This window comes from Podarcis melisellensis, assembly GCF_964234715.1.
Source record: "Podarcis melisellensis genome assembly, chromosome: 14".
NCBI lineage: Eukaryota > Metazoa > Chordata > Lepidosauria > Squamata > Lacertidae > Podarcis > Podarcis melisellensis.
In genome coordinates, this window is record NC_138546.1 from 35,098,822 (window position 1) to 35,125,942 (window position 27,121).

The 27,121-nt window shown below is 41.9% G+C and overlaps 1 protein-coding gene across 2 annotated transcripts in view; it reads left to right on the forward strand.

Moving 5' to 3' along the window:
• Nucleotides 1–7,690: 7,690 nt before the first annotated feature.
• Nucleotides 7,691–27,121, forward strand: part of ABHD2 (abhydrolase domain containing 2, acylglycerol lipase) — a 33,624-nt gene continuing 14,193 nt past the window's right edge. The window contains exons 1-3 of one of the 2 annotated variants that reach the window (XM_081888678.1): nucleotides 7,691–8,040; nucleotides 18,230–18,311; nucleotides 20,526–20,727. In XM_081888678.1, the coding sequence (XP_081744804.1) occupies nucleotides 18,263–18,311; nucleotides 20,526–20,727 (251 nt within the window). In that variant the 5' untranslated portion in view covers nucleotides 7,691–8,040; nucleotides 18,230–18,262. Of the gene's footprint in view, nucleotides 8,041–16,081; nucleotides 16,141–18,229; nucleotides 18,312–20,525; nucleotides 20,728–27,121 lie in introns of those variants that run through there. The other variant, XM_081888679.1, reaches the window with a different exon arrangement.

Consider the following 27,121-nt stretch of genomic DNA (forward strand, 5'->3'; position numbering starts at 1 on the left):
GAAGTGACGAATCGCAACCCATGCTGCTGCGGGTTGCAAATGTGCATCCCGCACAGATCACGTTCGCAACCCGAGTGTCCACTGTATGTATGTATGTGTGTGTGTGTGTGTGTGTGTGTGTATATATATATATATATATATATACACACACACACACACACACATACCCCGCCCATCTGGCTGGATTTCCCCAGCCACTCTGGGCGGCTCCCAACAGAATATTAAAAACACGATAAGTAAATCAAACATTAAAGCTTCCCTAAACAGGGCTGCCTTCAGATGTTTTCTAAAAGTCCAGTAGTTCTTTATTTCCTTGACATCTGATGAGAGGGCATTCTACAGGGTGGGTGCCACTACCGAGAAGGCCCTCTTCCTGGTTCCCTGTAACCTCACTTCTCGCAGTGAGGGAACCACCAGAAGGCCCTCGGAGCTGGACCTCAGTGTCTGGGCTGAATGATGGTGCCAACGAGCGCCCAAAGATAGGGGGAGGACTTCAACATTATTCCATGAGGGCAAGCATTTCAGCTTGCTACATGGAATGACCACATCCCTCTCTGCCCCGTGCACCGATCTGGGGTTTCTCCTGGCTCAGCAGATCCAGTTTTCCGGGGTGCTGAGAAAGGATAGAAGGAAAAGCTCCTTTGCCCAAGTGGAAGCCCATCTGCTGATGTTGAATCCCATTAGTTGAATCCCACCCAGGAATTTGTTGCTGTCATGTGTGGTTTGGGCCTGAGCTGTGGTTCAGCATAATATAGCAAGGCATTTCCATTTTCTCGTATTAAGAACCTGAAAATGTCCCTCCCCGCTTTTACAGAACCCCCTGTATCATTCAAGCTTCTGTAGCACCACTGCAGTGGTTGGTGTTTTGGTTTGGAGGTTGTATGTCCAGTCCCTGTAGCTGAACAAATAAAGGGGCTGGCCGTGTCTCCACTGTACGACTTGTGGCACCAGTGGAGAATTGAGTTTGTAAAGGGCATGAACATGGTAGAGAGAGAAAAAGCTTTGCCGAAGGAAAAGGAGCGTGCAGTACAGTCATCATAATCTAAATATATATTTAGGAAAGGGGCCTATTTTCTTTTGAGAAAAGTGAAAGAATGCCCGGAGCAAAATGTAAAGGTTGTTGCTCTATTTCCTCCCTCTCTGTTGGGTTTAATTAAGTGCCAAATTAAAACAGTAAAGCAAACACAAATTGAGGGATTTTCTTTTTAAATGAAACGGGAGCTTGCTCACTGGATGGGAGGGGGAACCTCTCATGCTGCTCTGGCAGTGATATGGATGTAGACTAGAATGTCTCTATTTTCATCTGAGGAGTGTTGGAGGGTATGCTGTCTAGTCACCACTGTTGAAGTAAGATTCAGCCATGAGTTCAGTTAGCTTGTGTACATAGAGCAGGGAGTGCCACCTTGGATGGCTGTAAAAGGGGATTAGAGAAATGTATGGAGGAAAAGGCTATTGAAGACTACTGCCCATGATGGCAACACTCTGCCTCCACAGTTGGAGGCAATGCTTCTGAATATCAGTTGCTGGAGGAAAGAGGGCTCTTGTGCTTGGGTTCTGCTTGCTGGTTTCCCAAAGGCATCTAATTCGCCACTATGAGAACAGGATGCTGGACTAGATGGGCCATGGACCAGATCCAGCAGACTCTTCTTATGTTTGCCAAACTGATACCCATCCATCTCCAGAGGTTTGGGACTATAACTCCCTCTGTGCTTGCTGGGATGGATGAGAGGTGTAGTCCAAAACATCATGAGGGCACTAGATTGGCAAAGGTACCTGTGTCAGGAGTGAGCCGACAGTAAATCACACTGTGCAAGTTGGAGTTAACTCTTTATTAGAATGAACATAAACTGCACAGACTTGGAGGAGTGTCAGGACAACTGAACACAGCAGCTCTTCCCTGATAGGTCTTGCCCCCTGATAGGTCTTGCCCCTGATAAGTCTTGCCCCATCTAAGTCCTCTTCTCTCCAAGTTTTTCCCAATCAGAGACTGCGCCTGCGTGAAACCAACCTCTCCTTCACTCTTTTCATGCCTCTCTTTGTTCTGGGAGGCCAGTGGGGAAGAGAGCTTATTGCAGCAGGAGTGGAATGCACCCATGACTCTTCACCAGCCTAACTCATCTCTGCCTCTTGACGTCCCTCCTCCCACTCGCCTACTTCAGATTCTGCTTTTGATTCTGGACTTCTCTCTGTCACAGGCTTTCCCAGCTCAATAAAGCCTGTTACCTCTTCAGCTTTCAACACCTCATCTTCTCAGTGTTCTCCCTCGGACCACTCATCATTGTCCCACCACCACTCCCTGAGCTCTGAACCTTCTTTCCTTGATGGCTCCCCAGCTGGTTCCTCCCATCATTCCTTTGTGTCCAACCAGTCCATGACAGTACTCTAGGCAGAGTCAGGCATATCTATGCTCAATTACTTCATTAAGCAGGCTTACATGTTCCAAATTACCATGGGATCAGGCTACATGTTTTAAATTTAGCCATTTCTTCCTGATGGCTTTGTTCCATTCCTCCATGGTGACTCAGAATCTTTGGGACTTAGTCACCTTGATAGACATACTAGCCTTTGGAAAATGTGACTACATTCTTACAAACTTGTTTTTATAAATTGCGCTTTCAGCAAATGCACACAAAAACCGCCCAACACAGTAGTGAAGGAAGGATATTTTTACAGAACTATGTCAAACACCCAGGATACTAATATAGTCAGAATTACTGTAGAATAGTACTTTTGAGACTTATATAATTTAGGACCAAGTCACCATTTTAAACTTGGGACAACAGGGCTGCCTCAGACATTGACTATGGGGAAAGATTGTAGTTCAGGGTGGTAGAACACGTGGTTTAGATTCAATCCTTGACATTTCTAGTTTAAAGTATCAGGGTTAAGGGTCTGAAAGTTGTGAGGATTCTCTGCACAAAGTGGTGCCAGACATGCCTCTGTGGGGAAGGAATTATACAACTATAGGGCTGCAACACAGAATGCCCTCTCCTGAGGATGGTGAAACTACCAAGAGGGTCCCCTCTGCTGATCTTAACACCCAAGAGAGTCTGTAGGCAAGAAGGCAGGTTTTAAGACATTTGGAGCACAAGTTGATTAGAGCTTTATACACTAATGTCAGTACTCAGAATTGGGCTCAAGAACAAACTAGCAACGAATGCAATTAAAATTTATGAGTTCTAAATGGAACCCTAGCTAGGGTTGCCATATTTTCAGTTGACTTGTCTAAGATTCAGGACTGCTGCCTTTCAGAAATTACCCCCGGACGTCAATTCCACCTTTTGAAATCCCGGTAATGTCTGGACGTATGGCAGCCCTAACCCCAGCCAGTAATCTGACTGCCGCATTTTGGACCTGTTGCAAGTTTCCAAGTCATCTTCAACGGCAGCCCCACATAAAGCAACAATTGCTGTCTCCTTTTACACCTTCTGTGACAGTGCATTACAGCACAGGTGCCAGTCAATCAGTGCCACCTATAGTCGTTTTCTGCTGCAAACTGACAGAAGAGGATTTCCTGAGCTCAGGTCCAAAGATGTTGCTTCCACAATAGTTTGTATGCCCAAATAATGTACTTAATAGTCACATGGATCCTCTGCAAGGGCTGTCTCTGGGTATGAATTCTAATAGAAAAGAGAGTCATTTATAGAGGAGAGTTAGAAACTCCTATGTCTGGTTTGGCACAGGGTCCCCATATCTTCTACCCCAGCCGTGCAATATGCAGGCTAGAATAAGTATTATTTTTGGTCTATTTTTGCTTTTGCTGGTGGCTGTTATTACAGCTACCAGCTGCAGTTTGGACTAATCTCCCAAACTGAATAAATGTTTACACTTGGTCCTCAAGCCATTTTGGAGCACTTCCACTAAATTCAGTAGGACCATTCTGAAATAAGTGGGAGGACTGCAGCCGCTGCTATCAAGAGGCAGCGATGAGAACATATGACTCAATTATTCTGTAAGCACATGAGAATCCAAGACACACAAAGGAGCTGTCACGTTGAATCAGCAAGTGCCACCTTTGGCAGTCGCTATGAAGGTCTAGTATAGCAATCGCATGCACATGATAATTTGAAGGCCAGGCAAATGTTAAGCAAACCATTCTTTCTATATTCAGGGTCCAAATGTGAGTGTCAGTGCTTTTGTGCCAAAATGTCACCATCCACACACAAGAGGGAAATATTAGCAGGCTCATGGGAAGCCCAAGCTTTGCAGATGTGCACATGCAACCAGTGGCGTAGCGTGGGCAAGTACCCCCTAACCCGTGGATTTGCGCCCCCTAACCCTAACCCCCAGATGTTGCGGCCGGCCCCCCTGCACCCCCCACGCTACGCCACTGCATACAACCCCACCCCCCAAAAAAACCAGAGAGCACCTAATGGGGAGGGAAACCCCAAAATAGCTCAGAGGACTAGATTAGCTAAGTGTCCATGCAATGCTGACTGAATGTTGGAGTGAAACAGTCCAACTAGAAGGGGAAACGGAATGCAGTAGCCATTGACTAGCTGGCAGGAGCGCTCCAGCATGCAATGTTCCATTGAAGGTATCACTTATAATAAAACATTTTTTAAAAACGTAACATTTGGCATTTTTACAAGGAAAATATGTGGATCACTGAAACTGAGTTATGCTTTAAACACTTGAAAATAGAGTGTCTTCTCTTTCGCCACCTATCCACTTTAACTTGCCCCCTTTTCTAAAAATAAAATTTGTGCACAATGTCTACTTTGCCCTTCAGGAGGAAGCTCATTGACCTTTGGCTAATCATAGTTTCTCAGCTGCCTGAACCTCGCAGGGTTGCTGTGAGGATCAAATAAAAGAACACAGTATGCCTAGCACAGAGCTCACTGGAATGAAGTCTGGATGCAAATGTGATGAACAATTACTGTATTTTTTGCACCATAACACTCACTTTTTTCCTCCTAGAAAGTAAGGGGAAATGTCTGTGCGTGTTATGGAGCGAATGCCTGCGGGTGGCGGGGGGGATCTGCTGCAGTCGTGAGCAGAGGATCCATGGTTCCCCTTCCTTCCCTCCTCCGTGGTTACAAAGCATGGATCCACATGGACCCTCAGGATTTTTGCATTGGGCTACTCCAAACTCACTGTCAGATCACATGTCTGTGGCCACAGCATGAACCACAAAAATCATATATCCACTATTTTGTTTAGAATATATTTTTTATTGTTTTCCTCCTCTAAAAACTACATGCGTGTTATGGTCTGGTGTGTGTTATAGAGCGAAAAATGCGGTATTTTATTAGTGCAAGCTCACCATCAACCAGCTTTAAAGCATCTAAGAGACCTCATTTTAGTGGGGAATAAATAAAGCCTCAATGGCTGCAGTTGGGATTTTTATAAAAGTATTTGCTGTCTTTTTCTCTCCTCTTCCCCCAGTTCCTTCCTTCTTTATTAATGATAGCAATAATAGGAAACACTCAGATCTGCAGCTAATTCCTATTTGTTGTGGAGAACATTCCCCCTCCCCCATGTTGTTATTCATGACTTTTTTTAGTGCTCAAAAAGGATTGCATGTGTGTAATTGCGAAGAGGACAATACTACTAATTTCTGGTAAGCTGAGTATGAAGAATTTTCAGTCGCTGCCCAAATATTTAGGATAGAAATTCCTAATGCATGCGACTGTAGCATTCTTTAAAAGGCACCAGCTCTTTCTTCATCCAAGAATAGCTGATGGAAAGGAAGATCTAGAGGTTAAAGCGTAGAAGCATGAGTCAGACCAATATATCTCTCACCAGCTGCATGCCTGCTTTTCTTTTTCTCCCTTTGGAGGGGTTTGTAAAAGAAAAAAAATCATTCCTGGTCATCCTTTTTAACTATGTTCACTATGGCTGCAATGAGAATGTCATGCCTAGTGAGTGAATTGTAAGTGCAGATGTATCACAGGACAGGGACAAGGACACAATCATGGCATGCCCTTGTCTCTCCCAAAATACTTTTTGTTTTAATACCCACTCGTATTTTTTGACATGGCTTGTCACATGGAGTATGTCACTTGGGGCACACGGGGGGGGGGGGAGGGGGAGATAGGCAGGGCCAGCTCTTTGTGGTAGCCCGCAGCCAAATGTTTGTACTGAAAGAGGAACTGCAAAGGCAGCTTTCCGATCTCATTGGCAGTCTGTGCACAGCAGCTGCCTTCCTCCTTTCATATCTTCTGCATGCAGCACGGGCCTGCACACTTGGGTGAATAATGAAAGGGGCTGTTGCTCACTCTGTTTGGTCCAGCCTCTCTGCGCAGCCTACAGGCTGGCTTTGCAAACAGAGGAGGAGAATGAATGGCATTGGACAAGGCACCTGTTCATAAACACATGAGCTGCCACGTGCAGAGGCTAAGACTGCACTTAAAGAGACCCGCAGGATGAATCATAGGGCATCACAAAAGGATCTGTGGAACTCCACCCTCTCTCCAGACAGTGTAGGCAACCACTTGAGAAAAGGTCAATAAATGGCTAGAGTTTTGCAGAGTGCTATTTAGGGATGAGTAAATATGCCACGTTCAGTTCCTCTCAGTTTGTCATTTTCTCCGATCTTGAATTAGTTCCACGCATTTCCCCATCAGTTTGTGATTCTTTGAAAAGCAATCATAAAAAAATTAACCAGCATTTTTGTGCAAATTCCTCTTAATATGCACATTTTTGTAGGCAATTTTGCGTAACATACCAATCCTTACAAAGCAACCTTGCTGATATTATGCATTTCCTATGTTTTTTTCACTAATGGAACATTTTTGAATTTTGTTTTATTTTACTGTAAAGCTGCTGTGATCCATTTACCCCGGGGGAAAGCTGGCACTTTCCCAGTGGGAAGAAAACAAGTCATGCACAGGCTGCTATACATTCTGAGAAGGAAACATGGCTTGCCTAACATTACAAGCTTTTCCAAGCCAGGCGAAGGCCTTTCTATTTGCCCATTTTTAAGATTTCCCTGTTGTTTTCAACATCACACAGAAAGCTGCCTTGGCCCATGTTGCTCAGTACTGTCTACACAGATCAGCATCAGCCCCACCTGAAAACTGAACCCTTTCGCATGGAAAGCACCTGTAGTGGTTAAGAGTGGTAGTTTCGTAATCTGGGGAACCGGGTTCGCGTCTCCGCTCCTCCACATGCAGCTGCTGGGTGACCTTGGGCCAGTCACGCTTCTCTGAAGTCTCTCAGCCCCACTCACCTCACAGAGTGTTTGTTGTGGGGGAGGAAGGGAAAGGAGAATGTGAGCCGCTTTGAGACTCCTTCGAGTAGTGATAAAGCGGGATATCAAATCCAAACTCTTCTTCTTCTTCACCTGCTCTCATAGTTGAGCTATGGCTCCTTTCTGTTCTATACAATATTGTGAGCTTTTGAAGTTTGTAGCTCTTTCTTATTTATGGTATGTACAGTATGTTACTCTCTTGGAAAGGGAGGGCGATGAAGAAATATGAATGAATGATACAGCCTGAGGCAAAAGAACTGAGGCAGAATCTTCCACCTGAGGTAAAAATTAAAAAAACAAAAAACCCAACACCCACCCCGCCCCTTTCCCGCTCATTCCCTCTTTCCCCTCAGCGCGACGCAACGCTCAGGCACGCGTCACTTCTCCACCCAGCCCTGACTGACACCCCTCCTGGCCCAATGGCGCCTCGTGTCTCCGCCCAACTGCGTCATAAGGAACCAATGGGCATCCTCCTCCTCTTCCTCCTCTTCGCCGGACTGCTGCGGGGAGGACGGGGCGGCGTCGGCGTCGTTGCTGCTACCGCCGCCTCTGCCGCCGGCGCCGCCGCCCTGACAACCTCCAGGCCCTCCTCTTCCCACCCCCTTCTCTTTCCCAGTTCCCACTCGGACGAAAGGCCGGCTTCCGACAGCCAATCCGGCGCCGGCTGAAGGTGGAGAGTGGCGGGCAAGCGCGCCAATGGAGTGACAAAGGCGGCGGCTGAGGAGAGGGAGCGGGGAGGGGTAAGCTGGGAGCCCGAACCAGGCGCGGGTGTGTGGCGGCGTATCTCGATGGGAGTCGCAGTCAAGACAGGAGAGAGCGCGAGAGCCCGGAGCGGGCCTACGCAGGTGAGGCTGCGGCATGAGGTGCGCTGGAGGAGGGGGGGCGGGCACGAAGAAGGGGGAAGGGATGTCTGTTATGTGGGGGGGGGGGCGCTGAGGCAATTTCCCAAATTGGGCGGCGACCAAGAGACAACCCCCTCCCCCCAAAAAAAGGGGAGGGGGAGGATGTGGTGGCACTATTAGTCCCCTCGCCCTTCTTCCACTTGGACGGGGGGGGGGGGAGAAGCGGGAGGCCGAGGCACCTTCGCACCTGGCTAATGTGGCGGAAAGAAGCAGGTGATGGGTGGGGAGGAGCGCGGCTGGTGGGCTTCTGTCGATTCCCCCGCCTCTCACCCCCCCCATTTTGCCACCCAAAGCGGCGACAACGTGGGGGGGGGCGGGGTTGGCTTTGTGACCTTGGCCCAGAGGCCTCCCTCCTTTCCCAGCCATGCCCGGCTGCCCATCCATCATCATCACCCTCTGCAGGGAAAGGCAGGCCCCTTCTCCCCCCCCCAAATAACAACCACCTAAATTCCTGCTGTTGATTTCTCCTATTCTCCTTTCCAGCTTCTATTTCTCCTCCTCCACCTCCCTCCTCAAACTGTTCGTTTAATTTAATTTTAAAGACATTTTTAATTAGATGTTTCATACACACACAGAGAGAGAGAGAGAGCCGTAGCATCTTATGTGGGCTTCTCCCTCTCAATCCCTCTCTTTCTCTCATAGGTTTTCCACAAGCGTTTGGTTGGTCGCTATGAGGATAAGATGCTAGGCTAGATGGGCCAAGAGCCTGATCCAGCAGGGTGGTTCTTAGGTTCTCTCCTCTCCAACCCCCCCCCCCCCCGGCCACACACAATTATTTGTTACTGTTCCATCTCTTTGAGTATTACTTAATAATGGAGTGTAGAAAGTAGCCTAAACAAAAAATACTGGCGCCAGTGGCGTCCCTATAGCTTTCCTCTCTCTGCACGTTAAAATCAGCAGGTCCGTCACTTCAAAACTGGGGAAAGAGGGAGAGTTTTCAGTATCGGGGCTGTGTTTTAAAAACAGCCCCCCCATCAGAATAAAGGTCTATTTAGTAAGCAAAGCCTGGAGGCAAGGGTCCTCCCCTGTTCAATAACAGGGGTTGCTTGTGCCCCAGAAAAGGTAGTAAAGAGGTACCACGATTACTCCAAGATTAAGTTGTAAAAGTTGCAAAAAACCCCAGCATTTTATGTGGTTATTCTTTGTCATAATGGAAATTCTCTTGAGAAATGATAGGGTCTACAACTTGAGAATTGTAACAGAGTCTGCTTTTTTCATCGTAAATGGTCTGTAACAGTGATGTCTGAGGTTCTGTCCTTTACCAACTGTTTCCTCTTTCACCTCTTACAAAGGCTCTTGTCTGTTTTATGGGTTTGGTTTCATGGGCTACGCCCCGCCTAACATGCCCATTGTTGTTGTTTCCCCATTACTGCATGGGTTTAATATAACATGAAGTATTACTAGACTAGGTTTATCCTCTTCTTACATTATGGACTGGGATAGGGGGTTGAGGTGAGTTTTCACATCTCTCTCCTTTTCTCCTATTCCCCAATATTTAGGGCAGCAACATTTACTGCCTAGGTGCAGCATCTTTTCCCCACAGAGTAAAAAATATTCTCCCTAATTTTTCTTTCAAATATGCTTCCCTTCCTGTCATCTTGTTTATTACTTTCTGGTCCAAACTATGGTTATCCAAGTGCTAGTCACCTCTATCCTTTGAGCCATGTGTTGCTTCTGCTTTGGGAGATTTCACTGAACTAGCCCGCTGTTCCTCCTAGGGTGTTTCTCTACTTCCTGCTGTTTCTGAATTGTACCCAAGACAGACTTCCTATTATATATTGACTGGTGATTATGATCTTCTGTGCAGTGCATACTGTACATGTTCGCCTGTATCCAGCCAGCAAAATGGTGCCCCACCAGGCGTGCTTCAGAATTTCATTGACATTAGTTGTTATCCCCTCTCTACAAGTATATGTTGTCGGAGGGAATAATGACAAATGTCAATGAAATTCTGTAGCAAGAAACCGGGAAGGGCACTGTCTTGCAGGTGGAATGTGAGGTAATGTGTAGGCATTTGTCTTCCTATTCCTGAATCTTATCTATTCCACACTTGTCTTATAGCTAGGCTTTATAGATTGGTTACTTAATTTAAAGACAGTTTATAAAGTTAGTTGCTCCAATCACCTGGGATTATTTTGATTAATTGATGTTGTTATAAGCCATAGAATAGATGAGATTACACTGATAGAATAAGACTTGTTCTAAAATAATCCATGCACAAGAAGACTAAAAGGGAGCATTTCCCTCTCCCTTTTGCTTTTGCTCTTTTGTATTATACAGTTATACTGCTTTAGATTTCACCCAATTGCTGTTTTGTCAATGGCGACCTTGTTAGCTTTGCATGAAGAAATGAAAAGTACTGTAAATCTTGTATTGTGTCCCTTAAGGGTATTAAATACAACTGTACATATTCTGTAATATGTAGCAGTTAAAACAAATAGCTGGCAGGGCTTGTCACCCAGTGGTATATACATGTTCTGCATTGGCAATCCTAAATTGTCTCATACCGAAAAGTGAGATGCAGAGATGCAGTGACAAAGGCCAGAGCGGGTGCTGGCTTTGAGTGGCAACAAATTTGGTTTCTCTGATCCTTCTGAGACTTCTTCGGCCATAAAGACCAAATGTCTCCTGCTGAATATGTGTCTTGTGACGCTTGATAATGCGCTTTTGTGCTTATATTCACTGTGGACCTTGCCATCTTGCTATTTGCTTGATTTATCTGTTACATTTTATAAATGATGTTAGCTGTTTTGGGACTTTGGTTGAAAAATGGGATATAAATCTACTAAATACCTAAATATGTACTTGCATATTTTTTCTGTGTATCTGAGTCAATTTAAAACTGTCAAGAAAGATCTATAATGGTTTGTATGAGTTGTTCTGAAATATGTTCTGTGTATCCGTAGTAGTACTTTCATAAATGTACTACTACTTTGATAATTGTACTACTAGTTGGACCATCACCTAAAAGATTTAGGTGATGGTCCAACTAAGATTTACTCAGAGTAGACCTATTGATTCTCCTTGCCTTTTAATTGGTCTCTTAGTATTAGTATATCATTCAATAGACCCCTAATATTGTCAAAGGATCATACTGCATAAATCAGAAGTTATGTTTAGACAATTCCTGCTTTTTCACTATTCAGGTTACAGACAGCAACTGCAAGCAGTCAACCTTTCTTGGACTTAAAAGAAACTCTCTTCTGAGAGTTATCTTGCACAGAGTCCAACAGTGTTGCTTCTGTTTAAGCAAACAGCATGGGTGTTTATCTCTTAAGAGTTCTGACACTCAAAACTCCTCATATAATATAATAAAAAACGTATCTGACATATTACTGGATCCATGTCTTCTTCACAGCGAATATTTTGCCCACAATATCACTTTGTCCCTCCCTTATAGGGACCCACCCAATTCTTCTGATTGCAAATTGCTTTAACTGATTTTAATATTTTATACTATTACAGTACTCTATTTGTTTTAAAATTCATGTTCTACTCTTTTCTTTCTAAACTGTGTCATGTCATGCCATTATAACATTATCATTATAACAGAGTTCGGATCAGTCTGCTTTTATAAAGTCCTTCACTCTCCTGGGCAGATACTTTCATATCTTAAGGCAGCTGAGACAAATAAATAATCATCTAAGCATTCTAGTTATCATGTAGGAAGTTTTGAGCTATTTTGGAAGATAAGTTTTTTTGTGGAATTATAGATTCATGAAAGCTTTGTTTGGTAGTTAGATTCCATTATTGAAATAGAGAGGGATTTCCCTTTGTTGGGAAAGGCGCTAAATGTGAAATTGCTTATTATTATACTTTGAAGGTGCTGGCTGGCTATGAATTAATGTTTATCTTTCAGCTTGGTTTATAGCATTCTTTCAAAGTTTGTGTGGTGTAGTGGTTAAGAGCGGTAGTCTTGTAATCTGGGGAACCAAGTTCAAGTCTCCGCTTCTCCACATGCAGCTGCTGGGTGACCTTGGGCTAGTCACACTTTTTTGAAGTCTCAGCCCCACTCACCTCACAGAGTGTTTGTTGTGGGGGAGGAAGGGAAAGGAGAATGTTAGCCGCTATGAGACTCCTGAAGGGGAGTGAAAGGCGGGATATCAAATCCAAACTCTTCTTCTTCTCATCCTGAATACTGTGTAATCTTAAATTACTATGACATTTCATAGAAGAAATAATTTTGAAGATCTAGGAGTGGAAACTGTTGGTGACCTGTTTGGCCTTGTGACTAATAATATTTACAGTTTAATTATACAGTAGGACATTTGGAACTTCCTGTCATTTAGCACTAAAAAAATGCAGATCACGTACTTGTCAGAATTATGTAACAGTTCAGCAATGAATGATTATATTCCAAAGTTCACTTTCTTTTGAGAACATTCTGTAGGCCTGAAAATGTATATAGAATGAAATATTGCTCATCATCAAACCAGTATTCAGAACTGCAATGGGGAAGTTAAATTGTATAGCAGCTTGTTTAGCTCCGCAAATGTTTCCAGCGACTGCAATTGAAAATGAAGAAGGGGCTGAAGTAGATAAGTCCATCTTCTGGCAAGCAGAAGATCTCTTCTAATACAGTGGTGCCTCGCAAGACGAAATTAATTCGTTCCATGATTTTTTTCGTCTAGCGAATTTTTTGTCTTGCGAAGCACGAAATCCCGTAGGAATGCATTGAAAATCAATTAATGCGTTCCTATGGTCAAAAAAAGTCCAAACAAAGCCAAATTTGGTACAACAAGAGTTTATTAAGTGCTCTTTAAAGTCACACATACTGTAAAGAGCATTTCAAAATTCAAACCCAGAATTTTTTTTAAAAAAACAGAGTGGTCCAATGGTCACAGAAAATCATAAAAATGCAGGGGAAAAACCACAAGCTTCCAGATTCTTGCAAACCCCTCCCCAACTGTTCCCCCAGCCACCCAGCACACAGAAATTCAAATCCAGAATTGTTTTTAAAAGACAGCAGAGTGGCCCAATGGTCACAGAAAATCATAAAAATGCAGAAAAAAACCCACAAGCTTCCAGATTCTTGCAAACCCCTCCCCAACTGTTCCCCCAGCCACCCAGCACACAGAAATTCAAATCCAGAATTTTTTTTAAAAAAACAGCAGAGTGGCCCAATGGTCACAGAAAATCATAAAAATGCAGAAAAAAACACAAGCTTCCAGATTCTTGCAAACCCCTCCCCAACACCAAGTCCTTGAATTCCAAACACCCCAACCCAAAATCCAACCCCCCCCAAAAAAGTTTTAAAAGCTTAACTTACCAAATGGCAGCAAAAGAAGTTTTGGAAAAGCTTCAAAAATCACCAAAGTCTTTAAAAACCTCAAAAAAGGCTACTATGTACACTGCGTTCTATGAGTTGCTCCTCAAAGTCAAGTCGCAACTGTATTAATGGTGTTAAGAAAAAGGAAACAAACTTGCAAGACGTTTTCGTCTTGCGAAGCAAGCCCATAGGGAAATTTGTCTTGCGAAGCAGCTCAAAAAACGGAAAACCCTTTCGTCTAGCGAGTTTTCCATCTTGCGAGGCATTTGTCTTGCGGGGCACCACTGTACTAGTTCCATGTGCAGCACTGGAAAAATGTGTAGGTCATAGTGTTTGGCGTTTTTAGTTGGAGAGGGAAGGCAGGTGAGAAGCACATGATAATGGTTTATAAAATTTGTGAAGAAAGTGGATAGAGATTATTTTAATAAAGCTAAATGAATTGAGATTCAGAACAGTCAATGGGAAGTACTTCATAGGTAAAGGTACCCCTGACCATTAGGTCCAGTCACGGATGACTTGGGGGTTGCCCGCTCATCTCGCTCTATAGGCCGAAGGAGCTGGCATTTGTTCACAGACAGCTTCAAGGTCATGTGGCCAGCATGACTAAGCCGCTTCTGGCGAACCAGAGCAGTGCACGGAAACACTGTTTACCTTCCCGCTGGAGCAGTACCTATTTATCTACTTGCACTTTGACGTGCTTTCAAATTGCTAGGTGGGCAGGAGCTGGGACCGAGGAACGGGAGGTCACCCTGTCACAGGGATTCGAACTGCCAACCTTCTGATCGGCAAGCCCTAGGCTCTGTGGTTTAGAGCACAGTGCCACCCGCTTCATACTTCCGTATAATTAAACTATGGAGTTGGCTTTTGCAAGATGTGGTGATGGCCATCAACTTAGATGGCTTTAAAAGGGTATTAGACAAATTTACGGAGGATAAGGCTATCAGTGATTATGGCACACATCCAGGATTAAAGATAGCATGTCCCTAGTTGCTGGGGAATATAATGCTATTGCCATCGTGTTCTGCTTTGTGGGTGTCTCAAATGCAGCTGCTTGGCCACGCAGAAAAACAGGATGCTTTACTTACTAGATAGGGTCATTCGTAGCACAAGCAAATAGGCAGTGGTGAATGCTGCAAGCAGATGGGCTTCCTGAGGACATATTACCTAAGAGTCCCAAAATTGAGAGCCAATGCTGACTATGAAGCCTCTGATTGCTTATATGGAGTTTAAAAGAATGAGAAGTGAGAGATCTTAATAACAGATCTTCCACAAACTGCATTTAATTTGACCCTCATTGTATTCTCTGAGGTGTAGAATCATGAACTGAAGAATGTAAGCACTAGTTAAAGATAGAAATGTATGTGGAATTCAGACTTGTAGTCTTTGCATGTCTTTCCAAACCTTGGGTATTAGATTGTAGAATTTCTGTAGTGCTTGGCATATAAATGCTTTCATTAACATCAGTAACTGGTGATCTCTATTTTTGCTTTTGACTGTACCTTAAATGCTTCATCCATCCAGTCCAATACAGTAGACCTTTATCATACCTTTGTATGATATACCTTTTATAGCACCTTGAGAATAAAATACTTTGCACATTGCTTCTTTATCAAAAATCCAGGTAGAGACTATGCTAATTCCAATTTATGCAGATGGAGATCTGAACTTAGATAGTGATCTTGTGCAATATTAGTGAGCAGTGACCTCAGATGTTTCAAATCTGAAACTCTGTCCCTCGTACTGGGTCACTTGCACAATCCTTGAAAATACAAAGTCCATATATTAATAATCTCTTTCCTCTTGATAATGAAAAAAATGTTGAATAAAACCCCCTTCATATCCTATTTTCCTGATGGAGAAAATTATTTACTTTTCTGATACCTGACAGTTTATGCAAACACACATGGACTATGCCCCGAGCAACTGCGTTTCTGAACCCTGGTACCTTTGGCGGAGACGAGTGGGGATGGCATATGAGTTAAGAGTGTTCCACCCTGAATTGTAAGAAGTAGCTCTTATAAATGATGAAAGAACAGCTGTGAGCTCAAATTCCAATTCTTTGAACAGTCTTTCCCTTCCTTTTGTTAGCTTTTAAAAAGGGCATTGGGTAAGGAGAAAATGTTGAGCTCGTTGTAAGTACTGCTGTCTTCTTGGAGGAACTAGATTAACAAATAGAAGAGAGTGCTAAAGGTCTTTTTTAGATTATTTGATTTCCACTCCTCTTCCTTCCTTTCTCCTGTCCCCTTCCACCTTTTCTCTAGATGAGCACAGTTGTGATTTGGGTATACTGTATTATAGACTGGCCCTAAAATTCCCCCTCCCATGCTTCTGACACAGCTTTGTTACTGGTAACTGCTTCCTCTCTTTGTCTGTTCCTAGAATGTTTAAAGAAGAGGCTGGATGTAGCAACAGCTCACTGGGGGATTCTGACTTTCCCATTGTGGTGCTTCCTAGTAGCCTTGGCTATGACATTAGGTAATGAATTGGTCATATGGAGAATAATAGAGAAAGAGCTCTTGTGAAGCCTCAAAGGCACTAATCTTTTTCAAAGATCTTGGGTGCTTTGGCACCTGAAACCTTTCACAAAGGTTCTCCCCTTTGAGGACTCTCAAGAGCCCTTTCTCACTTACCCTCCTCAATGTAAAATGCATTGCTATTGGAAAGCATCACAATGGGGGAATACAGAAACCTTCAGAGTGAATGAGATGTCACTATGCCCAGCCAACTCTCCTTTTAAACATCCTAGGAGCAGACTAAAGAGGAATCTGTCGAAGGTAACTTAAGCTACATTAGAGATAACTAAACTGGTGATAATTAATGCTCATGGACATTAGCCTATTCCAAATTGGTGCCCTCCTGGTGTTTAGAACAGCTCACATCAGTTTCAAGTTAGAGGGCACCAGGTTTGGGAGGGCTGGTTTAACACACACTGCCTTTTGCTTCCCAATTTCTACTGAGCAGTCAGACTTGAAGCTACAGCTCCTGGATTCCTGCTGTTTAATTACTAGAATGCTTCCTTGTTAAAGACTCAATGTTCACCCAGCTCTCCTGTCTTGGAGTCTGCTCTCCTAAGAGCATAAAAGCCTTGGTGGAGCAGACCAAAAGCTCATCTAGTTCAGCATTCTGTTCCCATAGTGGCCAACCAGATGGCTATGGAAAACCCACAATTAGCACTCTCCCTACTTGTGCTCACCAGCAACCTCTAATATTGAAGGTAGCACATAGTCATCATGGCTAGTCGCTGTTGATAGCTTGTCCTTCCCAGTCCTAAATAATGCACACTTGTGAATTCACCACTGTTAACTCGTCTTGGAGGGGCAGCACCCATTCTGAACTTAATGTCCTTATTAGCACTTGGCCTTCTTTGCCAGTTTAGTTGTTTGGGCAGTAAACATAGGGAATGAAAGGCATGCATTTGATACTTGTGGACTTCTCTGCTTTGTCAGGCAAGTAGACTCCAATTTATTTTTAGTACTGTATCAGTGCCCATTGGAAGTACTCTCAGTACATTTGATAACAGGTTCTGCCATTTATACCTTTGGAGGATTTAGAACATATTCCAGTTTTGAATTTTGAATTATTTAGCTTATTAAAAAGGTGAATGACACTACAGCCATATTCCTTCCTCCCTGTTCCCTGGGTGCGGCAAGGGTGTATGCTCTACTTCTGCAAACATTCCCTTTAAATGTCAAGAGCTTGATTGGAGTTTGAGTTATTACTAACTTCCTTTGCTTTAGGCTGGTTTAGTTTCTTCTAGAGTATTTAATTGCTAGCACAGGGTGTTGCATTTGATCTTATCTCATCAGTCCCACCCTCCAATCTTTCCTTCATAGGGATATTCTACAAAGCATTATAATATCTATATGTTTCTGCTTTTATACTCTTCTACGGCAGGCTTCCTCAAACTCGGCCCTCCAGATGTTTTGAGACTACAATTCCCATCACCCCTGATCACTGGTCCTGCTAGCTAAGGATCATGGGAGTTGTAGGCCAAAAACATCTGGAGGGCCGAGTTTGAGGAAGCCTGTTCTACAGTATTGCCTCAGTTCCTGTGATTACGCACACCAAAGGTTTTATCCATTGTAACAGCCATCACTTCAACCATCTTTCATTCAGCAGATATTTTGCACAGTTTTGCATTAGCATTGACTTAACTTCAATGTAGACTTTCTTTGAGTTTTCTTCAGGTAAAACGTTGCTGCTGTCAGATATGTGTTGGGGCAGCTGGTATTGAACAATACAAGTTTTGCTAATGTTAGAGGAATTCAGGTTGAACAACTTTTTATAGTTTATAGGTACAAAAGTTATTATTGTCAGCTTAATTTTGACTCAGGCAGATGTACAACCTTGTTCTCCTATGTAGCATAAATATTATACAGGACTATATCTCGTGGCACCAGTTTTGCTGATTATGCCAGCTTTTACGTATTGGCTTTTTGTTGTATAAAATGGGCATCTACTACTGTTACATAGATTATATGTATATATAAATCTGTTACATAGATGTAACATACTGTTACATAGATGTAACATACTGTTACATAGATGTAACATACTGTTACATAGATTATATGTATATATAAATCTATGTATAGATTATATCTTCTGCCATCCTGTTGTCTTTGCAATATGGCTTTGCCAAAACATGGAAGCAAATCATATTCACAGATTCATATGGTGGGCTACTGCACATGATTAGCTCTCTTCAACGTCAGGTGGCCCCTGGGTAGCTGGCTTGCATGAAGTGGACCTATGACAGCTATCCTCTTGTGTTCTAGATGGGTTGTGTTCTGAGCCTGTTGTGACTTTTGCTGTGTTATTATTGCCAGTAAAATAACATTCAGTTTGTCTCTTATTTTATAGGTTAACCTTGATTTGAACAACATATTTGCTTAGATGATTCCCGAATTTCCTGCATTTAAGAATAAGTGGCACACAGCACAAGGTGGGTTTTATGTGCTTGAATGCATTATTTGAGAGTTGTCAAGGACTACTCTCAACATCCTGCAAATTATTGCTAAACAGAGTGCTGCTATTTTGGTATGTAATCTAGCAATGCTTTTTCTGCTAGTCTCAGTTGTGGCCGAGTCTATCGTGCTAAAATTGTTGTTGAGGTTTTATTATATGGAGGAAGCTTAGGTTGCCCGAGAGCATATGTATCGGCTCCTAACAAGTCCAGATCAGCTGACTGGTTAGTTAAGCTTTCAATAGAGGTGTAGCAAAACCTCTTACTTGAGATAAGGCATCTCCAACCCCATTTCTTGCACTCTTGCCATATGAAGAACAAGGTAGTCCATATAAGACAAATTAATTTCATCTTGCTTTCCAATTACTTCTGCCTCCCTTGATTCACAATAGTCAAGCATGGATTTGTGGACTAAACCTGACAAAGGAGTTCCAGACAATTTATCTAAAGCACTACGGGTCTGTGTTTTTGTGGTAACTGTATTAAAACTGTTAAAACTGCAGAGTCTCCTTCGTCGCAGTGAGCTTTTAAAAAGCATTCCTTACCAGTTGAATGCTAAATGCTACTCTCCCAGTGCCTGTCCTCCAATTAAAATATATTGCTTTTAAGCCCACGTAAAAGTAAAAACAGATATGCTCCTTGCCTGTATATTGCAATTAACATTAGTGGCTGAGCCAACTGACTTTAAAACTATTCAAAATAACAAATTAAAACAGACCACAGAGCTCAAGGACAAGCAGCCTTACTCATTGCCATGTTCACATGGACTTTTGTAGCTTGTTCTGGGGAAACTCTTAAAAGCTTCAACGAGAGAAACTGCAGTAACAAATTGAGCTTAGTAATAACAGATGGTAGTGTTTTTCACTAATACTATATTCATTTTACAAGCCCACCATTCATCGTAATGATCCCAGGGTGGGATACAACATAAAAAGCAACATAAAACAGAGTGAGCTATTGCAGTGACGTTAACCATTATCATAACATGTCATCAGATTGTTGGATAAAAATTACAATGCAATTTTTACTAGTCCAGCAAGCCATGTAATTGGCCACATAACCTCAGCACTTACATAAGCCTTAGATCTAGAGGGTAGCCCCCACTTGTGGTCCCATCAGTGGACATGGCCTTTTTGTTGGTGATATAGGATAGGTACATCTCTGTGGCTGCAGCCTCATAGCAGAACTCCTTCGTGGTGGGGTTGTGATTGTCCCTTACATCATAATTATTACACTGTTCCTAAGGAGCCCACTTGTTTATCCAGGAAAGGAGAATGGGGCCAATGAATTCCTTTTCTGTTGTGCTTGTGAGTTCTGTGTCTTAAATTGCATTATTGATATTATTTTGTGTTGTGTTTTTTAAATTGCTTCATTGATATTCTGTATTGCGTTTTTAAGGTTGTAATTTGTTTGTATTCTTTGCTTATCTGTACTCTTCCTTGGGTTCTTAAGGTAGGTAGAATGGGATAGAAATTCAAGGTTATCCAACCATGTTTATGTGGCAAGTTTGTCAAGGAGTGGCTGTAGCTGGCAAACCAGCTGGTGCTGACAGTAGACACTCCTTGCCATTGACAGTTGCACAAGTCATCTCCTGCATGGATGCATTTGCTTCTACTCCTCCATGATTCAGCATCTTTGTGTAACTTCTCTTGCGATTCTTGTATCTTGTTTCAGTTAGCTGATTTTGTTTTTAGAATAGGCACCAGAATTGTTCCTTTTTATTCTTTGCTTGGATAGGAGCTTTATCAATACTGGCAGAGTCATCAAACAACATTTAGACAGCATTTGGGGGGGGTTGGAATAAATATCCTAATTTTAAACTCTGTCTACAGAATACTAGACACTGTCAAAGCAGCTGACTGATAGTTCTGTCATGCAGTTGTTCTTTGGAGCGTCTAATCTTTAATTGGTAATATAGAGATAAAAATCAAGATAAGGATTGTCAACCAAGAACAGAAATCTCTGCTTTGTCAAAATGTTCTGGTGTAGAGTCTAGAGATTTATTGTGTATGTACACATAGCTCTTAAGCTAAACTGGATAATCTGTTCTGTGTGAGCCTGCCCTGATCTGGGCTTTTTATGAATGTTTTTTATACATAAAAGCATTTCTAACAATACTGTTTCATGGCACCGCTTTGTAAGCATGTCTCAGTTGCTGAAAATAGATTTCTGAGCTTTATTTTTCTTTCATAGATTTCAAGATGAATTCCTTAATGGAAACCCCTGAGCTGCCGGCAGTATTCGATGGGGTGAAGTTGGCTGCTGTAGCTGCTGTTCTTTACATTATTGTCCGCTGCTTGAATCTGAAGAGCCCAACTGCCCCTCCAGATCTCATATACCAAGACACTCCTTTGTCCCGCTTTCTACTCAAGTCATGCTCTCTTCTAACCAAAGAGTGAGTACCCAATGAATATATGAATGTTTAGGTGTCCAAATACAAAAATTCATACAAAAGAAGGGAATTATTTACAAATGGGAAGAGATCTTTTATTGGGAATAGAATGGAACATTTTTGTGCAAATATTAAGAACATAAAGGCTTATTATGTGAATGAAACATTTCTATCTTTGGAAACTTGTGTATCGTATAGAGATGTTGGATTTAAGAGAGCGGGGCTGACTGCATCCTGTTGTTGAGTTCACACTCGGTAACAAGCCTGGGTTTGTTGCCATATGATATATGAAAAGAACCTATTTTGCTTGATCAAACTCCAAGGCCCATCTAGTCCAGTTTTCCATTTTTTACGGACAACCACATGTCTCTGGTGATCATAAGCAGGGCAGTTAAGGTAATGACTTTCCCCTATTCAGTCTTCAGTTCTAGTATGGGGAATGATAGTGCTCCTGTACTTTTTGGAGCTCTCAGTCTAGCATCAGGAAGTGTTATTTGCTGAAATGACCAGGTCATTGCTATGTCCTTAGTTGAAGTTGTTTTGTAGCAATAAACTAATTTTGTTGAGTTGGACTAATACCCATTTGCAGTGAGATCTTTGGTTTGAAGAAATAGTATTAAAACAATATTGCTTACCGTGAAACCTCAAAAACTTCCAAAATAATTAGTCAAATCTACTTTTGTTGGGGGAGGCAGGAGATTTCATGGCAGTAATGCTTTAAGCTACCCATCTGTACCTGCAGATACTGCACAAAGGTGAATGAACAATCCACATTTTTAATCTACTGTGACTCCTCCACGCTAGGCAAAGTAAGAATCTTTGAGGAGTAGATGGAAAGTCTGATCTATAGGAAAAGACCATTTTTATTTTAAGGTTTTGAGATTACTATTCATTGTATTAATTTTCTTTTTGCTTTGTGTTGATGGATATTTGTTTTTTATTTTTGGTGTGTTAAAGTGGATATTTTTTTTAAAAAAAATCAAATTGTGCGCAGCGGGAGGCCCCATTAGCGAAAGTGCACCTCAGGATAAGAATGGTTTCAGCTTAAGAACAGACCTCTGGAACGAATGAAGTTCATAACCAGAGGTACCACTGTAATAGCAGAAATTTCTGCATCTTTATCTGCCACAACTCTGCTTTGATGCAAATGTACAGCAACCCCCTTTTCCATTATGGAGATATGTCCACTGTTACATCTCCTTACTGGTTGAGTTTCATTGAAAGAAGGCAGCAAATACAAAGGAAGAACCTCTCAGAGAAACTTATTATTGAATCCAGTAGTATAGAATTTCATACTTCATGGCTTCGAGTGGATTATCAGAGGTGAATATAATTATACATAGATAATTATGTAGCTAAATAAAGTGTTGGTTAAATCATTAATGTAAAATTATGTTTGATATGTGTGGGAAGCAATAGCTTTATAGAAAGTTTCCTACCTGCGGGACTTGACATCTTTCCGCAGGGCCTGCAAGACAGAGCTGTTCCACCAGGCCTTTGGCCAGGGCACAGCCTGACTCCCTCCCTCGGCAATCTTCGTGGCGCTCTGGCACAATGGTTGCCAGTGGCTTGATTTGAATCAATTTTATAATGAATGATTTTAGAGTGTTGTTTGTGCTGTACTTTTGTACTATTTTATTGTTGTTAGCCGCCCTGAGCCCGGCTTCGGCTGGGGAGGGCGGGACATAAATAAAATTTATTATTATTATTATTATTATTATTATTATTATTATTACCTTTATGATACAAAAATCTGAAAGTTTTTATACAGGTAAACTATTGCAAGTCTGTCTTGTTTAACTGTGAATATAAACTAAATGTTGGATTGGAAAATGAATATGTATTAAAACAGCAGAGAAGTAAAAAAAAAATCAGGAAAAAAGATTTCAGGAAAAAAAGTGTCAGGTGCCTCTCCATAGGGAGGAGAGCTTTCCAGAAATGAGGCCTTTTCAAATACTGCAAATCACATTGCTACCTGATCTAACCTGTTTTTGTTTTTTTGCCATTATAAGCTGAGTGGGTTGAAGGAAAATCACCTTCAACTATCTGAATTTGCTGTACTGTATAGCCAAATACTTGTCATACAGTTGTTCTGATTTGAATTTTTAAAATCCTATTCAAAATTTTAAAATCTTAATTTTTTAATTTAAACAATTATTTTTATCAATGAGACTTGATAATGTCTGCATTTGAAGGCTCTTCAATAGTTTAGTGAGCATGTTAGTTTTTTTGGGTTTTTTTATCTACTTGGGAGTAAGCATTGAACACAGAGGAACTTTCTTCTCATGAAACGTGCAGGATTCGGTTCCTGTTAACCAAGTAAAAAACTGCTGTTAAACCTTGTACAAAATGCATGGAATCTTAATTACTGTGTTCCTTGGGATATTCCAAGGACCTTACTGAGGCTTAAGGGATTTTGCATGCCTCTTCTAGCTTGATCTCCTGATTTTAAAGGACTGCTGGAACAAGTGAGTAAAAACACACACAGGTCAAACTGTAATTTCTGTTTTAATCAAGTTAGCTTGTGTTGGAACTGGACTCCTGAAAGGAGCGTAAAATAATGACAAACACAGCACAGTTGATTGGGTTTAACTTCACTTTCCATCTCACCAGCATTTGTAGTAATTTTTGAATTTTTGTTCTCTTTCCCCCCAAATCATTGAGCAGTAGTGAACACTTGTCATGGGGTGGCAAGGTCAGCAGGACTGCAAGCAGCACATGATAAAGTGTTTTAATCCTTTTGGCATAGTACATAGCACAATACCTCTGTGTTCAACCTGGATAAAATATTTTAATAGTTAATGGGCCAAGCTGAGCTTTTTACATTCTATATTAAGGTAAAGTGTGCAATTGGGTGGAAAGGCAAAGGACAATTTTAACAAGCAAGTAAAAATGGCTTTTGCTTGCTAGCTTTTGGATCAGCTCTCAGGGTGATATGGAATACATGTTGCAGGCTAGACAGTTGGTTTCCTGTGCTGAGATGGTGCAATACTGAAAAGCAAGATTTTATTAAACTTGTAATATTTCCATGTATATGATTTTGAGAGGCTTGAGAGGCTAGTTGACTGCTAGAGGAATGTGATTTGGAAAGCAAAATACTAACACTCAAACAAAAAGAATATTCCACACATTTGCATCACTAGTGCTTTGGTTATGAGACACTCTGCATTGGCCTTGGGAAACATCACACAGACTCATCATTATTCCCAACGCTCCTGGGCCACTTGCAGAACATGAGCTATTTCATATGAGACTCCTTGTAGTTGGATGTGAATTAAATTGCATATTGGGGGCCTCTTGAAAGGCCCTTAGATATTAATACCATGGAATGATGGCAAAAGAGGATTGATCCAAAGTCTGTCAGCAGCACAATAGAAACTGCTCACTGATAAACCACTCCCCAGTGACAGTGTTATCTGTTATCAAATGTAATTGTGTGCAGCTATTCACCGTTTCTGTGTTTCTCACCAGCATAATGCATGTTTGAACTGTGAGTAACTGCACTGCAAATACACCTTTATTATGAGAACAGTCATGAAGGAGAAGAAGCTGTATTTTAGGCTGCTAAATGCTTTGCTTCATAAAGGAAGTGTAGAGTTTGGTGAAACTCTTGAGCCATATAAATGTATTGTGTTTGTGGTTGGTGAGAAAAACAGGAAAAGGTAGTTCCCCGCTGTGAAATTTTTGCAATAACTACTTTGTGAGAACAGTGCTGTGGAGCAAGTCAGTGGTGGTAAGACAACTAAGTCATTTTTAGAGTGGTCCCACTGATATCAGTGGTTTAATCAAAACACTTAGAACCAGTGACAATTAGAATTAAGATTTCCCCCCTAAAAGTTGCCATCAGCCTAGGGTGTCCTTCTGTAACCTATGTTTCCACAGTGTGCAGCATAGTTAATATTAATTTTTATGTTTTTTCCCTCTTAAACTTTCAGCTTGGCAATAATTCTGGATCAGTAATAACTTTAATGTGAGAGCTGTAGCACTAGAAGCCCAGGACAAAAGCACAATTCTAGGCGCCATCATTTGTTTGCTTATTTATTTATTTTTCATTCTAAATCCTGCCTTTCTTCCATTGTGGAACCCAAGGCAGCATCTATATGGTTCCAAGGTGATTGCTGACCTGACCCAGACCTAATTAGCTTCAGCAAGGTAGAGTATAAGTAGCACAGTATAACAAGATCTTGTAGCTGATGGCAGTCTTCTTAATTTGGAAAATGAGTGCTGTGCCCCAACTAAAGTTATAGCAGATCTTTTAATTCAGTCATGTCCATTAGTGTCATTGGGTCAACTGGATAAAACTTTGGTTTGCTCAAATTTGGCTAATGATAATTCTACCTTAACATTTTTTTAAAGATTCAGGCATATTCTTAAGCAGCATCTTAACAACATTCTCTTAGTAAAGTTTCCAAACTTCAAAGTCTTGTCATATGCCTATAATGGGAACAAGTAATTTAAATGCTAGTGCAGCTCATTAATCTGAAGATCCTGTGAAATACTATTACTGTTGTCCACAAGAAACTAGGAGCATCTCTGGCATTCTTTTCAGGGTAGCATGACTATTAAGCAGCACAATTGCATGAATGCAGTGCTGTTTACTAGAGCAAGAAGAGGAGCTTTGTGTAGAAACTGAAGCTAAATGTCTGTGTACATATGTTCTACTTGCATATAATCAACATGACTTATGTATCATTTGCACTACCGTTGTAGGAGCTGCCACGATACTAGTCTATATATTTTGGAATTATTAACCACAGGGCTGTTAAGGGCATTTAGAACACCAGTTTAGGACAGCTAACTGCATAATGGAAATTTCTTTTTTCCTGCCTGCTAAAAAACCACCAACTATCTGTATTTCCACTGCTGGTGTTTAATGTCTAATTAGATCATGCTGATGACCTTTCATGAATAATTCTATTAGCAACACCAAACATTGCACAGGATATGAAAGATGTATGAATGTGTTTGAACAAATTGGATAGGATTGCAGTGCTAGTCAATTGACTATCTGTTATTTGATTACTGTCAAAGATTCCAAAAAATCACAAAGTCTGTGTGACTGATAGCCCCCTTTTTCGTTATATCATGCTGTCCTCTGATAGCAATACATTGAGGGCCCTTTGGCTTTACCTACAAGACTCAGTAAAGCCGTTTGTCTAATTTTAAAAGGGGGCAGGCACCTCTGCACTGCAACTCTGTGTTTCCTGTATTTATTTATTAAATTTGTATTCCCCCCCTTCATCAGTAGATCTCAGGGCAGTTGACAACATGCTTTCCTTTATTGATCTACAAACTTTTTCTGTGTTCCTAGGCCGTACTGACTGGCTGTCCTCTTAATAATGTTTACATTATTGGGAATCAGTTGTTGATTAATGCTCCTGCGTTTGCAACAATACTATTGTGTGTGTGTGGTACAGTGTGACCTAGCTGCCGCTCTGCAATAATTTCAACATGCCTACCTGCCCTCTTCCAAATTGGTAATCCATGCGGCCAACTTTTCCCATTGGCCATGTACAGCCATGTCTAATCAGAAGTAAGATTCAAGAGAAAGTATAAATCAAGCATGCACATGTTGCAAACGCCCCAGACTTGGGGCTATCACTGAGACCATTTCATTTGCTCTGGGGTCATGTAGAAGGGATTGGGCTCTGATGTTTTCTAGAGCCACAGTATCTCTTGTAGTTTTCATATTCCTCTCTCTTCTAGTAAACCTGTGCTTCAATATTTGGCTATTGTTTCACTGGTCAGGTTACTGATTGATTTATTTATTTATTGGAGCATGTGCATGCACCTGTGTTTTACTGGTCAAATGTTGACCTGATCTCTCTTCATAATGGGTTCCCAGGCCTTATAGGGCTTAGGACACAATAAGTATTGGAGCACCTCTCCACATAAGAAGGGAAGAGGGCTGTTTCTCTTATGAGCTCCCCTATGATGACTGTCAGGTGCTTATGTTAGCAACTTTACAGCACCAAGTTCATGTTTTCACCAGGCATTTGATAGAATGTGCTGTTTTGACCATTTGCTTGTGTATTACTGGGAATTACTGAGAATCAGTTGCTGACAGACAGTCAGTTGCTGTAGAACAATGTGTAAAGGTAAAAGTAAAGGGACCCCTGACCATTAGGTCCAGTCGTGGCCGACTCTGGGGTTGCGGTGCTCATCTCACTTTATTGGCCAAGGGAGCCGGCGTACAGCTTCCAGGTCATGTGGCCAGCATGACTAAGCCACTTCTGGCAAACCAGAGCAGCGCACGGAAACGCTGTTTACCTTCCTGCTGGAGTTCTACTTGCACTGCATGCTTTCGAACTGCTAGGTTGGCAGGAGCAGGGACCGAGCAACAGGAGCTCACCCCGTCATGGGGATTTGAACCGCCAACCTTTTGATCAGCAAGTCC